The sequence below is a fragment of the Cicer arietinum genome, chromosome 4 (assembly GCF_000331145.2).
Source record: "Cicer arietinum cultivar CDC Frontier isolate Library 1 chromosome 4, Cicar.CDCFrontier_v2.0, whole genome shotgun sequence".
Taxonomy (NCBI): Eukaryota; Viridiplantae; Streptophyta; class Magnoliopsida; order Fabales; family Fabaceae; genus Cicer; species Cicer arietinum.
Genome location: NC_021163.2, coordinates 63,660,922 through 63,677,858, shown reverse-complemented (window position 1 = coordinate 63,677,858; position 16,937 = coordinate 63,660,922). Strand labels below are relative to the sequence as shown.

The 16,937-nt window shown below is 29.0% G+C and overlaps 2 protein-coding genes across 4 annotated transcripts; both read right to left on the bottom strand.

Annotated features, from left to right (window-relative positions):
* Positions 1 to 752: 752 nt before the first annotated feature.
* On the bottom strand, positions 753 to 2,713 carry LOC140920131 (uncharacterized). Its single transcript, XM_073367462.1, has 5 exons — positions 2,528 to 2,713; positions 2,269 to 2,465; positions 1,987 to 2,053; positions 1,322 to 1,866; positions 753 to 837 (listed from the first exon to the last, which is right to left on the bottom strand). Exons 1-5 carry the CDS (start codon positions 2,711 to 2,713, stop codon positions 753 to 755), a joined length of 1,080 nt encoding a protein of 359 aa, XP_073223563.1.
* Positions 2,714 to 5,868: 3,155 nt separating this feature from the next.
* On the bottom strand, positions 5,869 to 9,355 carry LOC101491353 (uncharacterized). 3 transcript variants are annotated; one of them, XM_027333310.2, is made up of 12 exons: positions 9,253 to 9,321; positions 9,072 to 9,156; positions 8,858 to 8,974; positions 8,366 to 8,624; positions 8,055 to 8,203; positions 7,516 to 7,838; positions 7,320 to 7,419; positions 7,139 to 7,198; positions 6,923 to 7,006; positions 6,732 to 6,848; positions 6,552 to 6,591; positions 6,141 to 6,321 (listed from the first exon to the last, which is right to left on the bottom strand). In XM_027333310.2, exons 1-12 carry the CDS (start codon positions 9,279 to 9,281, stop codon positions 6,287 to 6,289), a joined length of 1,398 nt encoding a protein of 465 aa, XP_027189111.1. In that variant the 5' UTR covers positions 9,282 to 9,321; the 3' UTR covers positions 6,141 to 6,286. The 3 variants fall into 3 exon arrangements, with proteins under 3 accessions (XP_004499094.1, XP_004499095.2, XP_027189111.1); XM_004499037.4 differs by lacking the exon at positions 6,552 to 6,591 and having other exon boundaries at positions 5,869 to 6,321; positions 9,234 to 9,355; XM_004499038.4 differs by lacking the exon at positions 6,552 to 6,591 and having other exon boundaries at positions 5,869 to 6,321; positions 9,253 to 9,316.
* Positions 9,356 to 16,937: the final 7,582 nt, after the last annotated feature.

The following is a 16,937-nucleotide window of genomic DNA, read 5'->3' as shown; positions in this document are numbered from 1 at the left end:
GTTCGAAAGTTTCATGTTGATAGAAACTTTTGAACAATTTGAAAAATATAGTTTCAAAAGTTTCAAATTTTTGAAGCGGGTTCTCACTTTAGTGTTTCGAAGGTTTCAAATGTTTGAAGGTTTGTAAATATGTGATTAAGACAATTGAAAGTTTCGAATGAAATAGGTGAAAAAAGGGAAGGTACATATTTAGGAGGTTTATATAGATAACAACAGGGACAAAATAGTATTTTTGATTGGAATAGGGGGTAAGAGGTACAGGTGGGGGTGCACGATACAATTCCTTAAGAAAAGGATTAACGTTAACCATATGACCCAAAAATTGTTAAAACCTGTGAATTTTGGCTTACCTACTAAATTCGAATGACATTTTTTAAATTTTATTCTGATTAACTAATTTAAAGGTGTATGTTATGGGTTTTTTTCAATGAGCCTAATTTGAGAAAAATTATTAAATTATTCTTTTATTTTTAGTTATATATCAAAATATTATTTTTTTTTATCAAGTTAAAAGTCTAGTTACAAATGACAACTTTCTTAAGAATTTTTTTTCTTCTTTTTAATTAAAGAAGTTGTCTTTTAAAAAATAAATTAACTTCTTAAATTCATTTTTTTTAAAGTTAAATATATATATATATATATATATATATATATAATTCATTAAAAATAACAATACAAAATTTTCAATCTCATCTTCTTGATTCATCCATCAATATGTCCCTACTTATCACCACCTTGTTCTTGTCTGGATCCTATTGCTTGTAAGTTCCAGTGGCATCATATCCCAACATCACCATTTGTTCAGCCCTATCATCAAGTTTTTTTTCCTGTTTTGAACTGACACATACTTGAATCATAATGAACCAAACACTCTCAGATGATTCACAGTTGGCTTTCTTCCAGTCCAAGTTTCTTCAGGTGTCCTTGTGCTTAGTCTCTTGGTTGGACACCTATTCAAATTGTACATTACAGTTGATACTGCTTCCCCCTAAAATCTACGAGACATTTTCTTCCCCTTCAACATACTCCTGACCATGTTCATTTTAGTTATGTTTCTCCTTTCAACCGTGCCATTATTTTGGGGGAGTGTATGGTGCAGTCACTTCATGCAATATCCCTTTTTCACATAAATCATGGAATTCATGAGAATTATATTCTCCTCCTCCATTTATCCTGATAATTTTCATTCTAATGCCACTTTATTTTTCAACCATTATCTTGAATTTTTTAAGTATCTCAAGCACTTCATTCTTTCTCTTGATTAGATCTACCCAAATTTTCCTTGAAAAATCATCAATGAATGATACAAAGTAATGATTACCTTCTATTGATACTTTTTTCAAAAGGACCACAAACATCATAGTAGACTATCTCCATCATTTTTGAAGATCGAGTTGGCACTTCAGCCTTGATTGAGTTTCTGTGTTGTTTCGTCTGACAACATTCTTCACACATAATTTCTGGAATTCCTTGCACCATTTTCTTGTTCTGCAACATTTGAAGGCTTCTGAAATTTAAATGTCCAAACCTCTGATGCCGCAACCAATCTTCATTCCTGACTTTAGCAGCTAGACACTTGTTCTCATTGATCTGGACATCAATCTTGAAGGTTCTATTTTCAGACAGTGGTGCCTTCAAGATCAATCTTCTTGAACTATCAAACAATCTCATTTCAACATGCTCCATCTTCATTGAATACCCCTTTTCAAGCAGTTGTCCAAGGCTTAACAGATTGTTCTTCATGTTTGGCACATACAACACATCACATATGAATGATTGTTTGTCATCTCTCCTTTGAATCATCACTTTTCCTACTCCTTCTGTAGTTATTGAACTATTATCTGCAAATCTGATCTCCCTTTTCACCTTCTCATCAATGCTCACAAACCAATATTTATGGTCAGTCGTGTGATTTGAACAACTTGTGTCAAGGTACCACTACTTTGGGCAATCATCATCTGATTTTGTTGTAGCCATTAACATCACCTCATCTGAGTCTGAATTCTCAACTGCCATTTGAGATTCATCATCCTCTCTTTGAACTTTCTTGTATCTGCATTCATTTGTAAAATGCTCCCATTTTTTACAATTGTAACATTGGATTCCTTTCTTGTTGAATTTTTTCTTGTCATTCGAATTCTTGTTGATGTTATCACTTTGGTTGGTCTTCTTGCTAACTTATAGACCTGCAGGGTCTGTACTTGAGATGATGGGGTTTCTGAACACCTTTCTCTTACTCTCAATTCATGAGCTTCAAGAGAGCCTTACAAATCTTCTAGCTTCATCTTATCAAGATCCTTTGATTCTTCAATGGCCACCACAATATGATCATACCTTTGTGTTAATGTTCTAAGGATCTTTTCAATAACCACCACTTCAGTTAATGATTCACCATTTGTTCTCATATGATTAACAACAACTTGCACACGATTGAAGTAATATGTCACAACTTCATCTTCTTCCATCTACAATAGTTCGTATTGCCTTATTAGCATTTGGAGCTTCACTTTATTTGCTTTTTCCCCACCTGTATAGTACTTGACCAAGATCTCACATGCCTCCTTTGATGAAGATGTCTTCGAAATCCTCTCAAAGGTTTTTGAATCCATACTTTGTTGGATATAAAACAATGTCTTGCAATCTCTTTTCTTGCAATCTTTGAAAGTTGTTTGTTGTCTTTATGTTGGATTCGCATCAAGTTGTTCATAGCCATCTTGAACAATTTCAAACACTTGTTGAGTTCCCAACAATGATCTCATTGATGTAGACCACTTCTCTCAATTCTTCCCATCAAGGATTGACAAATTTGTGGAAATCCTCCTCCATTTATGTCTTCTTTCTTTTTTTTCACTCACATTTGTGTTTTCCAATTTTTGATTCCCTCTCACACTTGCACTCGTGTTTCCCAAGAATTATAACCCAAGCTCTTGATATCAATTGTTAGAACATGTTGTATAATTGAGATGAATTGAAATTGAGAAGAAAACAAAAGAAAATATAAAGTTCAGAAAATAGATAATGATTAACAGTTTAGAGAATGTAATTTAGAGAATGATTAACAGTCTGAAATTCAGTTAAAAAAAGTTCTATTTATGATTTTGGTTTTGATGGTTTTTATAGAAGCAATTTTTTACTGTACAAATTATAACAACTTCAATTAACTTTTATTATATTCTAATTAATTTTTAATTATATTCTAACTTCTAATTAATTATAAATTAATTTAAATTATATTTAATAGTAAGTATCTTTCGGTTGCCTATAACGTATATTTTACATATATTTTTATATATTTAAATATATTAAAGATAAATGAGACAATGCTCATTTGAAGTTCCATTCTTCTAAGGGCCTACAAACAAAAGCATGCCCACATAGGTATGTGGCTCACGCTAGGAAAGGCATGGTGATCTATGCTGTAAGCCTATAAACTGTCCATGGAATCCTGGTACTTAGCTGTGCCCAATAATATTTTTAATAATGTTGTTTTTATCGAATTTTGTTCGGTAACTAATCATTTGATCTATAGGATCGAGTTGTCTATGTAAGGATAGTCACCGACTTGATGGTGTGTAAAATACGAATAAAAGTGTACCTTGAAGATAAAAATACTATTGAGTAATATATAAATGAAACTATATGTATATTTAATGTTTTAAAATTCAAATACATATATAATATTTAATTTAATCATCTGGTTATTTTTAGTCCAATGTAATGTAATGATGCTTTGTATGTGATCTAACATAATTATATTTATGTCAATATGAATAATATAAACAGCCAGTATACATTTTGTATATATAAAAAAAAAAATAAAAAAGACTAGTATGCTTTATTTGTTGATTGATTTCCTAAAGTCCACAGCATAAATAGGCAAAAGCTAATGATTCGTTGGTAGAATTTATTTTAATGAGGGGTATGTAGTAGTGGTAGATAGGGTTCTCAATTGTGTTAAAGACAAAATCAGGACCACTCTAAATTGAAGCTCAATCCAGTACAGAAAGCCTAATATATTTTTTTTCCCATTTTCTTTAGTATGAAACAAAATTACAGATTCTATGTCTGACCACCATATACTATAATTTATGATATGGCAAAATCATTAATAAGAAGAGTATAAGAACAAAAAGGGGCCTCTCTAAACTTTGAACTCTAGGCTTTATCTAGTCATCCCTATAGCTGAATATTTTTTACACCTTCGCAAATTACTACATTTGGAATTCATCTTCTACAACCTTATTTACATGACTTTTAAACAAATATGAATAAATTAGCAAAATAAGTAACACCATATACTCACAGATATTATGGGAAAGAAATCCTTTGATTTTTTTTAAATAAAAAATACTAAAAATGGAGTAACTAGTGATAAGAAATGATGATATAGAAAATAATGTGTCTAATTTGTCTTTTGTTACAAAATAAAATGTTGAGTGTTAACAGGATTAAGTCTAACGAAAAGAGCTAGTATTCTACCACGTATTTCCTCTAACTTTAAATAAAAGCAATTTTGGATCATCAAAAGTTAATGTAATTAGATTAAAATTTGAATAAAATCCATCAACTTTTATTAACTTAAAGTTGCTTATATTTAAGGTTAGGAAGAGTAGCAGACATGGTTCAAATCCTAATTGAAAGAGGTGTCTGTATTTAGTGGTTGAAAGCGTCTCAAATTAGATTATCTCCGGTGGAAGAAACTTGCAAGAAAAAAAAATTATTGAGTTAATTCTAAACTATCATTTCTGAATTGGTACATTGAAACAAGCAAGTAGGTACAATTTGCCAAAATAAAAATAAGGCTTGAGCATGGAACAAGGAAATCACAGTAAGGAATCAAAACTTGATCTTCTTGTAAGTATTTTCTTGGTAGTTTAGTTGTCGACACCACAACAATACAAGTAGAAAACTGAGTAAAAATAAATCAGCTTTTTCTGCCAGCAAGCCACAGCAGCTAAGTGAATACCATAATGGAGCTGCAAATGAGAGATTACAATTATATTTAAGAGGCCTCTTGTGTTACACCAAAAACTCCCTTCTATGTAATGGACCACATACAACACTTGTGCCAACTATAACAGAACATTATTTCACTGTCACTCCTGCTTTGGATGTTGAACTATATAATCTTCAGTACTTGTGATGTGAATGCAGCACTATTCACTGATTGGCATTGTTACAGAAATCATTTAATGTATACAGCTCATGCTAATATATCCCTTCATAAAAGCTTTACCCTTTGTTTCTCAATGCAGTTACTGGTCAATTTGTTTCACACAAAAATAGCTTACAAAAGCGGGGAGTGATCGCTGATATACAAAATATGTTCAATAGCGGCTCCTGACATACTTCTAAGCAAAAGACCACAAAAGTGAACCGGTTCACATCAAAACTAGATGGATCCTTAAACCATGGTGGTATAAAACTGTAAGGTTTAATAATGACTTGTAACTTCTAAGAATTGATTGGTACTATCTTTATCAAAAAGATGCATTTAATTTTCGACAGCTCATAACATAAGAACTTTATAGTTATATAACATAAGAATTTTATAGTTAAACATGCTTGACTTGAAACACTCTTGAAATTGATGATCTTCCGAGAAGTTTATTGGAAAATGTGAGTGATGAAAAAACACACCGAAAAGACTCGTGTTAGTTTGTGGAGATAATCGGCAATCTGAATAGCAGTAAGTAAGAGATATTACACAAGTGTAGAGATATTACACAAGTGTAGTTTATAAAATTGGACCCATTAGGCCATTTATTTTTAAGTGATATAACAAAGGTTGAACATTGGAAGTTGGAACAGACAATTAATATTTTGTAAAAATGCTACACAGTTATATAGTTCAAATTCTATACAACATGCAACTGAAATGCTTTCTTTATTCACTAACCAAGGGGATTAAAGAACAGAATGATTCATCTACATTCTTTTTTATGAATGATCTACAGGTATATACAAAATTGCATCCCCAACATCAATAAAACAATATACATAAAAATAACTGGAGCATAATTATGTGCAAAGCAAGTATCTAAAGCTGAACTCATATGGCATGATTTGTACAAATTGTGTGAAGGGCTCAGTTTTTCTTTTCTCAAGCAAGTTAATGGCTTCTTTCCCCTGTTCACTAGGTAACTGAAGGCAGATCCAATCTAGCAATGATTCCAAGTCTTTTGCAAAGTTCTGTAAATTCCAATCCAGAAGCTTTGGGATCGCAAACTTGGATGTTGAAATTCCAATTGTTGCTTGTAAGTACTCCCTTTTGGCTACTTCTAGTTCATTCTCCACTTGGGATGCTGTGTAAACTCTCACCTGCATTTGGCATTGTTAGAAACAACAACACCACTTCAAAAGAAAACAAATACAATAACGCAAACAAAGAATATGCGAGATCTGACCACAAATTTCGGGTAATAGTGCCTATGTCAATGACTACATAGCGACTGCGGTTCTTTTCTATTATGATTCAAGCTTAGGGTTATATATTACGACTTGTGTTTAAATACTATAGTCTAGTTTACAAGATTACCCTAAAATTGTACCTGTCACCTCGCTTGAGCGACTTGTCCACTTATCAGTAAACTATGACCCGCATCCAACAGACATATATCATGAGAAAATGAGTATATAATTTTCAGCTCAAGTTTATTGATGCAATGCGAGAAAATGATGTGGAGTTGTGGAAGAAAACAAATTTTTGTGTAAATTACTCATCAACTTACAGCAGGAGAGGACCAAGTTCCACAAGAGAGAGCGAATGTCACTAGGGGTTCTGACAGTTCCAGTCCATATATCCTTCTTGCTATCATTTCATGATTTTTCGCTTTCTTTGAAAAAGTCTGTTCGGAATTCAGCAATTAAATATTTATTCTCATCCATTGAAATGCTAGGAGTTGAAATGGACAAGACTTACAAATTTGTAGTGATAAGGAAGTCTTAAAATGAAATGCTCTATGGTTGTTGCACTTAGTATGTCTCCACCAACATTTATTTTTGCCTGAGTAACAAGAAAACTGCATAAGTTGTTGGACATACCTGTGCTGTGTTGTGTTACATACTCAATCAGAAAAACAAGCACAATGCAATACTATCCTAGACAGATGAAACATAATCGTCTTATAGTCCATACCTTCCGCATCATTGCAACAGCCATTTCCGGACTCTCTGGTATTCCGTTCTCTATGAATTCCTGAATCAAAGTAGAAAATTAACTGCATGCCTTGAGATAAGTTATCACTGATTAAAGTGGAAAAAAATAATAACTGTTGTAGAAAAAGATCAGAAACATTGAGTGGACATAACATACATACATTCATCATACACGAATTATACGTGTTGATCCAAAATGCAAGATTCTCCTGACGGTTGAGGTTCTCCACATTGACAGAGGCTAGCTTCCTAAAAAGAAGTCTGCAAGTTTCCCAGGATCAAAATTCTGCAACTGCTTAATTTCTAGTAACAAATTCAAAATAAACAGTCGTCTAAGTTGAATAGAATACGACATACTTCAACCGATGATGTAAAAACAAAGTATTTGCGGTTCGTTTTGCATTGAAAGATTTAGCATCGATTGCACATAAATGCTTGTAGGGGCCAATATCCCTCTTTCTGAATTCCAGACAGATACCATACGGATCCCAAAACTCTGTTTCTTCAACACAGTTTCGAGGTTTTGGATTCTTCACAGCACTCATTCTCAAGAGAATGCTTGATAAGCACTTCAGAATATTTTCAGAAATCATATTTGGACAGTCAACTTCTGGTGACATTTGGTGTGGACTAGGATGTCTTAATTGTGCCATTTGCTGGTCTTTTATCCTTGATTCTTGCTGCACAGTGAGAAATGTCAGAGTTTCACAATCATTGACTTCAAAGAATTTCTTTTCACCAACTAGCACTAAAACAATTTTGCCTATGTTAGCTTTGCTATACATAGCCGGTCCGAAATCCCAATAAAATGGGAGAGTTGTGTTAGGCAGTCAACAGCTAACTAAAAACTTATATGAATCTCTATGACATGACACTATAACACAGATGAAAATTACCTTCCTTTTTGGAGGATGCCGCCTTTTATGCAATGACTTATCCTCAACATGAATATTTTTAATTGGAGTTTTACTCATTTGTTTGGAAGATTGCAGCCTGGTCTTGGAAGAGTTAGTGCATGATTGATTCTCTTTTCCTTGTCTATTCTCTGGCAATCCAAACAACAAGGAAAATCCATGAGGGAAGGACTACACCATTTTTCGACACAAACCACACTACCGCACTTCAAGAAATGCAGGCTAAAATTCTAAAACCAGTACTTAATTAAGCTTAATAAGCGAAAATATAATGATGAGTTGCTCTTTCTCACCTTGGAGTGGTATGGTAGGCCTAGTAGGTGTAGATGTTGCTGGATTATCAACTGTTTGTGAAAGAGACTTCAATTTAGGACTGTCCATTGCTGTTGTGTTTGAAGTGTTTGGAAGAGGTGAATGCTCCAATTTGGTCTTAGAAGATGATGACTTGTAGACAGCTTCCTGATAAAAATCCTGCCTGAAATGCACAACTTTCTCTTCAAGCCTAACAATTTCCTCTTCCAAAACTGCCACTTCTGCCAGAAGCTCGAGTATCTACAAGTTTTTTCAACATTAAAAACTCAAACAGCAAATAGACACAAGTACTTTTTCAGAAAATGACTGAAAAACAGAAGAAAAAAATATGTAGTACCAATTCTTCTGTTCAAATATGTATCCCATATCCAACACCAAACACATTGATTACATTCAATTAATTCATTTACTCAAATTATTATCGATTTTGATGTGTCAACATCCGTGGTTAAGAGGGAGAGAGATTTACTAACATAGGGAGGTAGATAAGGAGGAAGACGAGGTAGAGTTCCCAAAGGTCTATTGAAAGCTCTTTCCAATGCCCTATGAATGTTCTCTTCATGTTTAAGCTTCTTCTTCAACCTATCCACCTAAAAGTCCCATAAATGAACTCAATTGGCAATTATAAACAATACAAGGAACTCAAAATAGAAAGAACAAAAAAGAGTGGCAATAGTATATACATACATCTTGTTGCAATGCCAACTTTCTGTCTATAGTTGAATCTTTTCCACTCTTAGTTGCATTTCTGAAGCTTCCTTGCATCATGTACCTTTAGGAAGACATTAAAGGAATAAGGTGAGTGATGGAGAAGGAGAGAAAAGGATGATGAATAATGAAGAAGAGTACAGTTGTTGCCCAGTTGAACCTTCCTTCCACCGCTTCAGTTGAGATCATAAAATAATTTTATTATTATATCATATGATTTTAAAAGAATACAAAGAGAGTATATTAATAGACTTAGAGTAGTGTAAATATTTAATTAATTAATTAATTAAGAAATGAAAGAAAGGAGTTGGTTAATGTTATTATTGGGAAAATGACTGGAGAGTAAAGATGGATGTGGATCCAACCTTAGATGGTCCTCAATGCTGCACCAAAACCCTTTCGCTAGGTAATTCAGATTCAATCCAAACTTTTTCTCATCATATTTTTACTTTTACACATTTTCTTTTAGAACAAGACAAAAATTAAAGGAAGAATAGTCCTCTAAAAAGTTAGTGGATTTTAAGACCATTTTTTAAAGTAAAGGATGTAGAAATTATTTTTCTTTTTTAATAATTAAAAGATGATTTAAAAAGAAAATATATATTATTGACAAATTTTATGTTTTTTCTTTAATTCTTGTGTTTTGATCAACAATATCTTACATATAGGGAAGAATGTAGTATTATTTTTGTAGAAATGGAATTAAATTAACCATAAAATAAGAGAGTACAAGAAGTCTTATAATGAGTGAACAATAGAGAATCTAAAAGAGGACAAGAGTTCTCTAAAACACATTTATTAACACAACGGTTGATGAGTTGCACCAGTGGTTGTGAGGTCGGAAGTCTAAGAAGCTGCAAAGCATCATCAAGAATGCATTTGAGGGTGAGAGAGGGAATAAGCATTACTGGTATATTATATATTATATAAGATAAATATATTATAAAAATATATTCGTCAAAAAAATATTTAATTAAACTTTAGTAGTCAACGTTGGATTGGATCCAAGTTATTTGATTTACCATATGAACAAGTGGAACCTTGCACTTAGTTTGTTTTTTGTTCTTGTCAACACTCCTTTCGATAGATATCTCTCTCATCTATTTAGTATTCAAATAATGGAAAGATGCACTTTACGCACTATCACACATATACTATCATTCAAATGAAAAGCTTAATCATTGCCTTCTAATTATGTACATCAAGTGTGAACTACTGAACCCCATAATTTTGAGAGATTTCAAATTTATATTAATTTTTAAGAGTTTAAGTATCATATAATATATCGATAGTTTTAAAAAAATAAAAACTAATGTACAATTTAGATATTTCAATTTTATCATATTTTATTATATTTGTATGTATTTTGATGTTTTATGTTATTAACTTTAATATTGTGAATTTGTTCGTAAATTCATTATCGTTTTTTATTTTAACGATTTTGTATTGTTAAAGATTAATATAATTTATATGAATTTGAAAAAATAAATATCATTTACTACAAATAAAAAAAAATTATTTAAAAACTACTTCTAGCTTAGAAGCTACTCTAAATTTAATATTACATTAAATTTGTCAGAATCATAATAATTACAATAATTATAATAAATTTAAGGTGATACCACCGTACACTTAATGGTGTTAAACCAATATTTCTTTATAAATAAAAAAAATCATTTTTTTCATTTAGAAGTTAAAGACCAAAATTTATTTGTCCAATATATTTTGAGCTTTATATTAATTAAATAATATAATTGGAAAGCAAGAAATGATATCAAAATGCGTGGAAAGAATATAGTAACGTACATATAGTATTCACGTGTGCTTAAATGTATGCTCCTTGGGCTTGTACACATGAGTAAATATTCCGGTATATAGTCCAACTCATTATAGTGAATAAGTAAAAGGAGTCAAATCAAATAGGAGCTATTATATAAGCTAATTGAATTCAGATAACGTAAATGGCTTGTCGTTTTTTATTTTTGAATATATGAGATATTATTTTAATAATTTTGAATGTATCAAATTACAAAAATTTATTTTAATATATTTTTTATTAATTATTTTAGTCTTAAAATATGTCTTTAGTTTATCAATTTAATCTTTCAACATATTTTTTTTATTAATTTAGTTAGTAAAATTTATAATAAAATTGACATTGAAAATATATTTACAATTTCAATACATTAAAAAAATAACCGTGAAAACACCTCACACAAGCTCAAAATAATTATTTTCTCAATCTATATTATATGCAATAAAATTTCATTGAAACATTAGAAACTAGTGTGAGATTTCTTCCCAAAAAATACAATATTTTTTTCACATAAAAAAGTTCACACATAATAACATTGTTGCTGTCAGCTGAAGCGACAATAAGGTTGCTGCATTGTCTATTTTAGTTGACAAGAGCTTTTCAACTAACATTGATCACTAATTCTGAATTTTATTTTTTTTTCTGAATCAAAACGAACAAGATCTTATGAAACAAATTTGTTGCATTGAGAAGCAAAACCCCTGCCTCGGCAACATGTCATTGTGTGCACGTGTTCTTCCGTGCATAACTGCATATATAGAAAATTTTATTGTTCAAGTTAAATTAAACTTCACTTGAATCTTTAACATAAGAGGTAATTAAGTTCATACTTGCTTTTAATAAATATCAAATCCTCTGTAGTATTGCACCCTCATCCAATCTAATTAATGATGCCCGTTGAATCCGAAAATTGTGCTTGAGATCGTGAACTTAAAAAGGAAAAGTATCTTGAACTCTTTGTTAATTGAATTCTTTTAGCATTTAAATATTGCATTATATTTACATAATTCTAAATATTGTATAATTGAAAATATTATATAGGCAATTGGTTGTAAGGTATTTTAGTTGATTAATTAATCAAGTTAGTTACGTCAGCGAGTTAGTTATTTTTTATACTAGTTGATCATTTATCTAATTGATTATATAAATACTTGTAATTTTTATATATAGTTAACTTTTTTTATTATCAATATCATTTGATTTATTTTTATTTTATTTTTTTTTATCAATAGCTTAAATCAAGATGGTTAAATAATATTAGGTGGGCAAAGTTCAGTTCTGAACTAGAACCGTTTAAAAATTGAATAGAATTAATTTTCAATTCGAAAAAATGAATCAAACCAGTTTTCAGTTTAAAAAACCGAACCGAACCAGTTTTTTTTAAACTGAACCGATTTAACTTAGTTTTTTTGTTCATATAGGCCAAATTTTACATAATTACCCCTAATTATTTATAAAAAACAAATTTGATTCAAATTTTTTGAAATAAAAACCAATTCGGTTTAGTTTTTTAAATTAAAAACCAGTTCGGTTTTTTAAATTAAAAACCGGTTCGGTTCAGTTCTTGTCTTAAAAAATCAGTTCAAAAACAGTTCGGTTCTCAATTTTTATAAACAGTTCAGTTCAAAACCAGTTCAGTTCAGCAATTTGGTTCAGTTTTTGGTTTTTTTGAACACCTATAATCTTTTTTGTGTGTGTTTTATTTATTTGTTTTCTTAAAAATTGGATTCGTTGTTTTAACATAGAGTATGTAATATTATATTTGGTGTTGAAGTATTGTATGAATTAATTTCAGCAACATGAGCGTGTCAAACTTAGTAACTTGAATATGATTTAGCATCAGACACTTCATTTTTACACAACTTTTTTTCTTCTTATTGTAAGCCAAAGTACTCTATCTAACTGAAAAGGTGTAGTTACAGCATGCCAAATTAAAAAATAAAAAATAAAAAATAAAAATCACTAGACGTGCAAGCCAAAAAAACATAGCACCAATAAAAAAAAGAGAAATGTATTCCAAAAAATGAACATATATTAGTAAAAACTAAAAAAAAAAATTGCAATTTGGAATGGGAAACAAATAGACAGCATTACCAAGGGTGGACTCAGAATAGATGCATCAAGCAACACTAATTTGTTAAGCATGACAATGCTTTTCCAGGAAATTCTTAAGTGTGCACATTTAAAAGCCCTAATGTGATCCAAAAAATTGAAAAAAATCCAAGCTCAGTATTGAAAGAGACAAAGTATAAAATGAAGTAACAAAAAAAGACACTTTTCACAAAGAGACAAAGTTTATAATAAGTTAAGAAAAACCTAATAGAAGATGTTCTCAAATTATGGCAAAAATGAATCAATAGCAGCGTAGGAACTATCTAATATCTACTTTAATATATAAAGTTTAGAATTTTAAATATCAAGGAAATTATCTTAAATAATTTTGCAAATTACATAGGACACTGATGAGTAGACTTTTGTGTTTGTCTTTGTTTGCAAGAAACCAACCAAATCAATATTAGTTTGAGATTTCCATTAGAGTTACATATATTAGTTTGAGATTTCATTTAACAATTCATTTGCTAGAGTTATATATATATATATATATATCAGTTGAGATTCGTTTTGATAATTAACTTGTTAGAGTTACATATATTAGTTTAAGATTTGATTTGACAATTATCTTGTTAGAGTTACGTTACAAATAATTTTATTAGTTGATTCATGAATCAACTGCATATATGTATTTGGTGCAATGTGTATATATATATATAAAATTTTTAAACTTGTATAATTAAATTTTTAATTGACTTCATATTGATTTTGTTTATGTGAGTCAAACTAATAATTGATTTTTATTTTTATTTTTTATATTCAAAGTTGAAAATGTATTTATAACAATTTCAAGGCAAGTTTTTGAATTGTCCCATATACATATCGGTCAAACTAAACAAATTTAATTCATTAAAGAGATTTTTTTCTCATTTTTAATATTTTTAAATTCACAAAAATACACGTTTAAATTTGTTAAATCAAACACATAAAATATACCTTAGATCAATCAATCCAAATAAATTTTAAAGGAAAAAGACTTAGATGGAAAAAAAAATGTTTAAATGCTGATATTGAATTTTTGCGTTACACATTGCAAGTAGGCAGTTTTAGGGCCCATTAAGTTCAGAGAAATCATATGTCAGTCTAGAATACTTTTTAATAATAAATTTAGTTTTGAAAAGTAAACTTATTTTTAATTAATGTTCTAGAATAAATAATTTTAGCGAAATGTAAAAAAAATCAACATCGGTAATTAATTAATTTTAATTTTTTACTGTTATGTTGTATAAGACAGTTTTTTGGAAGGCACCAAATAGTTTCCATTTTGAGGTGAAACTGGAATGCATAACCAAATAATTGAAAAGTGAATCCAAAAAAGAGAAGCAAAACAACAAATGCAGAGGAAAACTGTCCTGCTCATCTTTTCATAACCAAAGTAATAAAGTTTTTCACTATTGCTCCGAGTGGTTTGGTTAAAAAAAAAAAAGATTTGATTGAATTGATTTTTTTAAATTGAATTGAAAGTTATTTAATTTTGTGAATATTATTACGTATAATTAAATTGAATAATAAATTTTACTATTTAAAATTAAGTCTAAAGTTAAAATTAATTTTCTTTACTTCAAAAAGTAGAATCTATCATGCACTCAATCTGATTAGGGCACAAAACAAACTTATAATGCATTCAACCGATAATCATATGATTTTTAATTCATTGATTAACTAAATATAGAACAATGCTAAATAGTACGAGAACTATTTAGATGAAATTTAGCAAAAGAAGGAAAGCACTTGCCATACAAGAGTAATGTAATAGTAGTATTTAGAAGATAAGTGAAAGATAGAAAAGTTATTTTTATATAGAAACTGCCCTTTTATCGCTCCATATGATATTTATTCTTAACATCCAACAATTTCAATATATATATATATATATATTGACAGATTAATTGATTAATTAATATAGATATAATAGTATATATTTTGGATGGATTTTTATGTCTCGGGTTTTCAACACATAATAGAAAACATGTAATTAATAACCAAAAATACGTTTCAAATTTAAACTCAAAATTTTAATGTAGTGTATGTAAATTTTTTGTGTTATTTGCCATTTTGTCTATAGAATATAAAAAAAATTAAAAAGTTATTTTATCTTTATATGTATATAATATTTCATTTTTAATCCTCTAAAACTTTTCTTCAAACAATGGTTTCACACATATTTTTCAAATAATTTTTGTCCCTACATTTAAATCAATTTATGTATATTATCTGATTTTTTGTGTGTATGTTTAAAATATTATAATAATATTTTTTACAAAACTTAAAATTTTTTAACCAGAGATGAACTTCATATGAATTGTTAAAACTTTTAGCACTTAAAATTTTATATTTTATTCATCTTTTAATGAAAAATTCTAAATTTTTGTAGGAAAAATTATTATAATGTTTTAAATATGTCTAGAAAAAATTTAAAGATAAACATAAGTTGAATAAAAAGTAGAGACCAATATTGTTGATAGAAAATATTTAAACTACCATTATTTTAAAAAAAAATTAATAAGGCTAAAACCAAAATATAATATATTTATAAAGACCAAAAACTTATTTCAAATAATAAGAATCTTCACAAAGTTTTCTTTCAATTTTACTTTTCATTTTAATCACAAGATATATTATTGAAGTTCTAACAAAAATATGTATCGATTTTTCTAAATTTCTTGATATTAAATTTAGTAATGGAATTATTGATAGATTTTATATTTTGTTCTCTCTTCATTTTTCCTTTTTTTTCTTCTTCTTTCTAAGAGTACAAACTTACAATTATAAAAGCTGAAAATTTGAAAATGTGGAAACGACAATTAATTTCTTTTTACAGAATACAACTATTAAGTTGGTTTTAAGATTATAATTAAAAAATTAAGTTGGTGTTAGGTTTTCTGGTTTTCTTAGTAAAAAAATATATGGTTATGATATAGAACGTACAAAACGTGCAATTCGTAAAGGTCGTCTTCCATTTATAAAGTGAAACAATTTTACTGTCACAAATAAAAGTGAAACAATTTTTCTGTACCAAAGTTTTTCTTAGTTATCGATTCTTTATGATTCTTGTATGTTTGATGATGTGATGATAAAAATTTATTTTTTTAAATTGTTTTCACTTAAAAGTGTGTATTTTCGATGTAGTTTAGATAGTAAAAAATTGTTGGAATATTTGATATTTTAGTTTAGATTTGAATTTGCAATATCCATTTGTTTTTTTTATATTTAATGTGTGTAAGTTTTATTCTTAGATTCTTTAAAATAATAAAATTGAGTTAAGCATAAAATAATTTATATTTAGTTACATTTATGTAAAAAAGATAGTTGAATAATAAATTAAAAACTAAAATAAATTCTAGAGACAAAACTTTTAAATTAAATTTATAAACAAAATCAATTTTATTGACAGAAAAAAAAATTATTGAGATATTATTGTTTGAAGACTAGGATACGAGAGCACAACAATGAATCAAATATTCTATGATTATATTTGACTTTGATAATATATCTATCAAAAATCTTAATATATTAGATATATAAATCATATATTTTATAAATCTAACATTTATCGCATTCATAGTTAATATGTCTCCATCAAATAAGACTTTCAATACAAAGATTCATTCGGAATTTGTCTTTCGACTACACTACTAAAAACATTTTCAATACAATAATCCAGTACATCAGGATCTACTCTTACTCCTCACCAATTAAGCCAAATTAAATCCAACTTTAATAGTTAATAGAATTAAGGCTTAATTGCAGTTTTGGTCCCCCTATTTTAGCTAAATCGCAAAAGTTGTCCCCCTATTTTATTTCTCCCCAGTTTTGGTCTCTCAAACAGATTTTGGTCCAAAACTTGATGAAGTTTCATTTTTTCAAGTCACACCATACCATTTATAATCATAGATTTCAGGTACAATTGTTGCACC

Coding starts and splice junctions, on each gene's coding strand:
- LOC140920131 (XM_073367462.1), bottom strand. CDS start 2,713: ATGGCTATGAACAACTTGATGCGAATCCAACATAAAGACAACAAACAA. Junction 2,466..2,527: donor CTTGGTCAAGTACTATACAG/GTGGGGAAAAAG, acceptor GAACTATTGTAG/ATGGAAGAAGATGAAGTTGT. Junction 838..1,321: donor GAAAAAAGTATCAATAGAAG/GTAATCATTACT, acceptor AGTATGTGTCAG/TTCAAAACAGGAAAAAAAAC.
- LOC101491353 (XM_004499038.4), bottom strand. CDS start 9,281: ATGATCTCAACTGAAGCGGTGGAAGGAAG. Junction 8,975..9,071: donor AGTTGGCATTGCAACAAGAT/GTATGTATATAC, acceptor TGGGACTTTTAG/GTGGATAGGTTGAAGAAGAA. Junction 8,625..8,857: donor CTCCTTATCTACCTCCCTAT/GTTAGTAAATCT, acceptor AAAAACTTGTAG/ATACTCGAGCTTCTGGCAGA.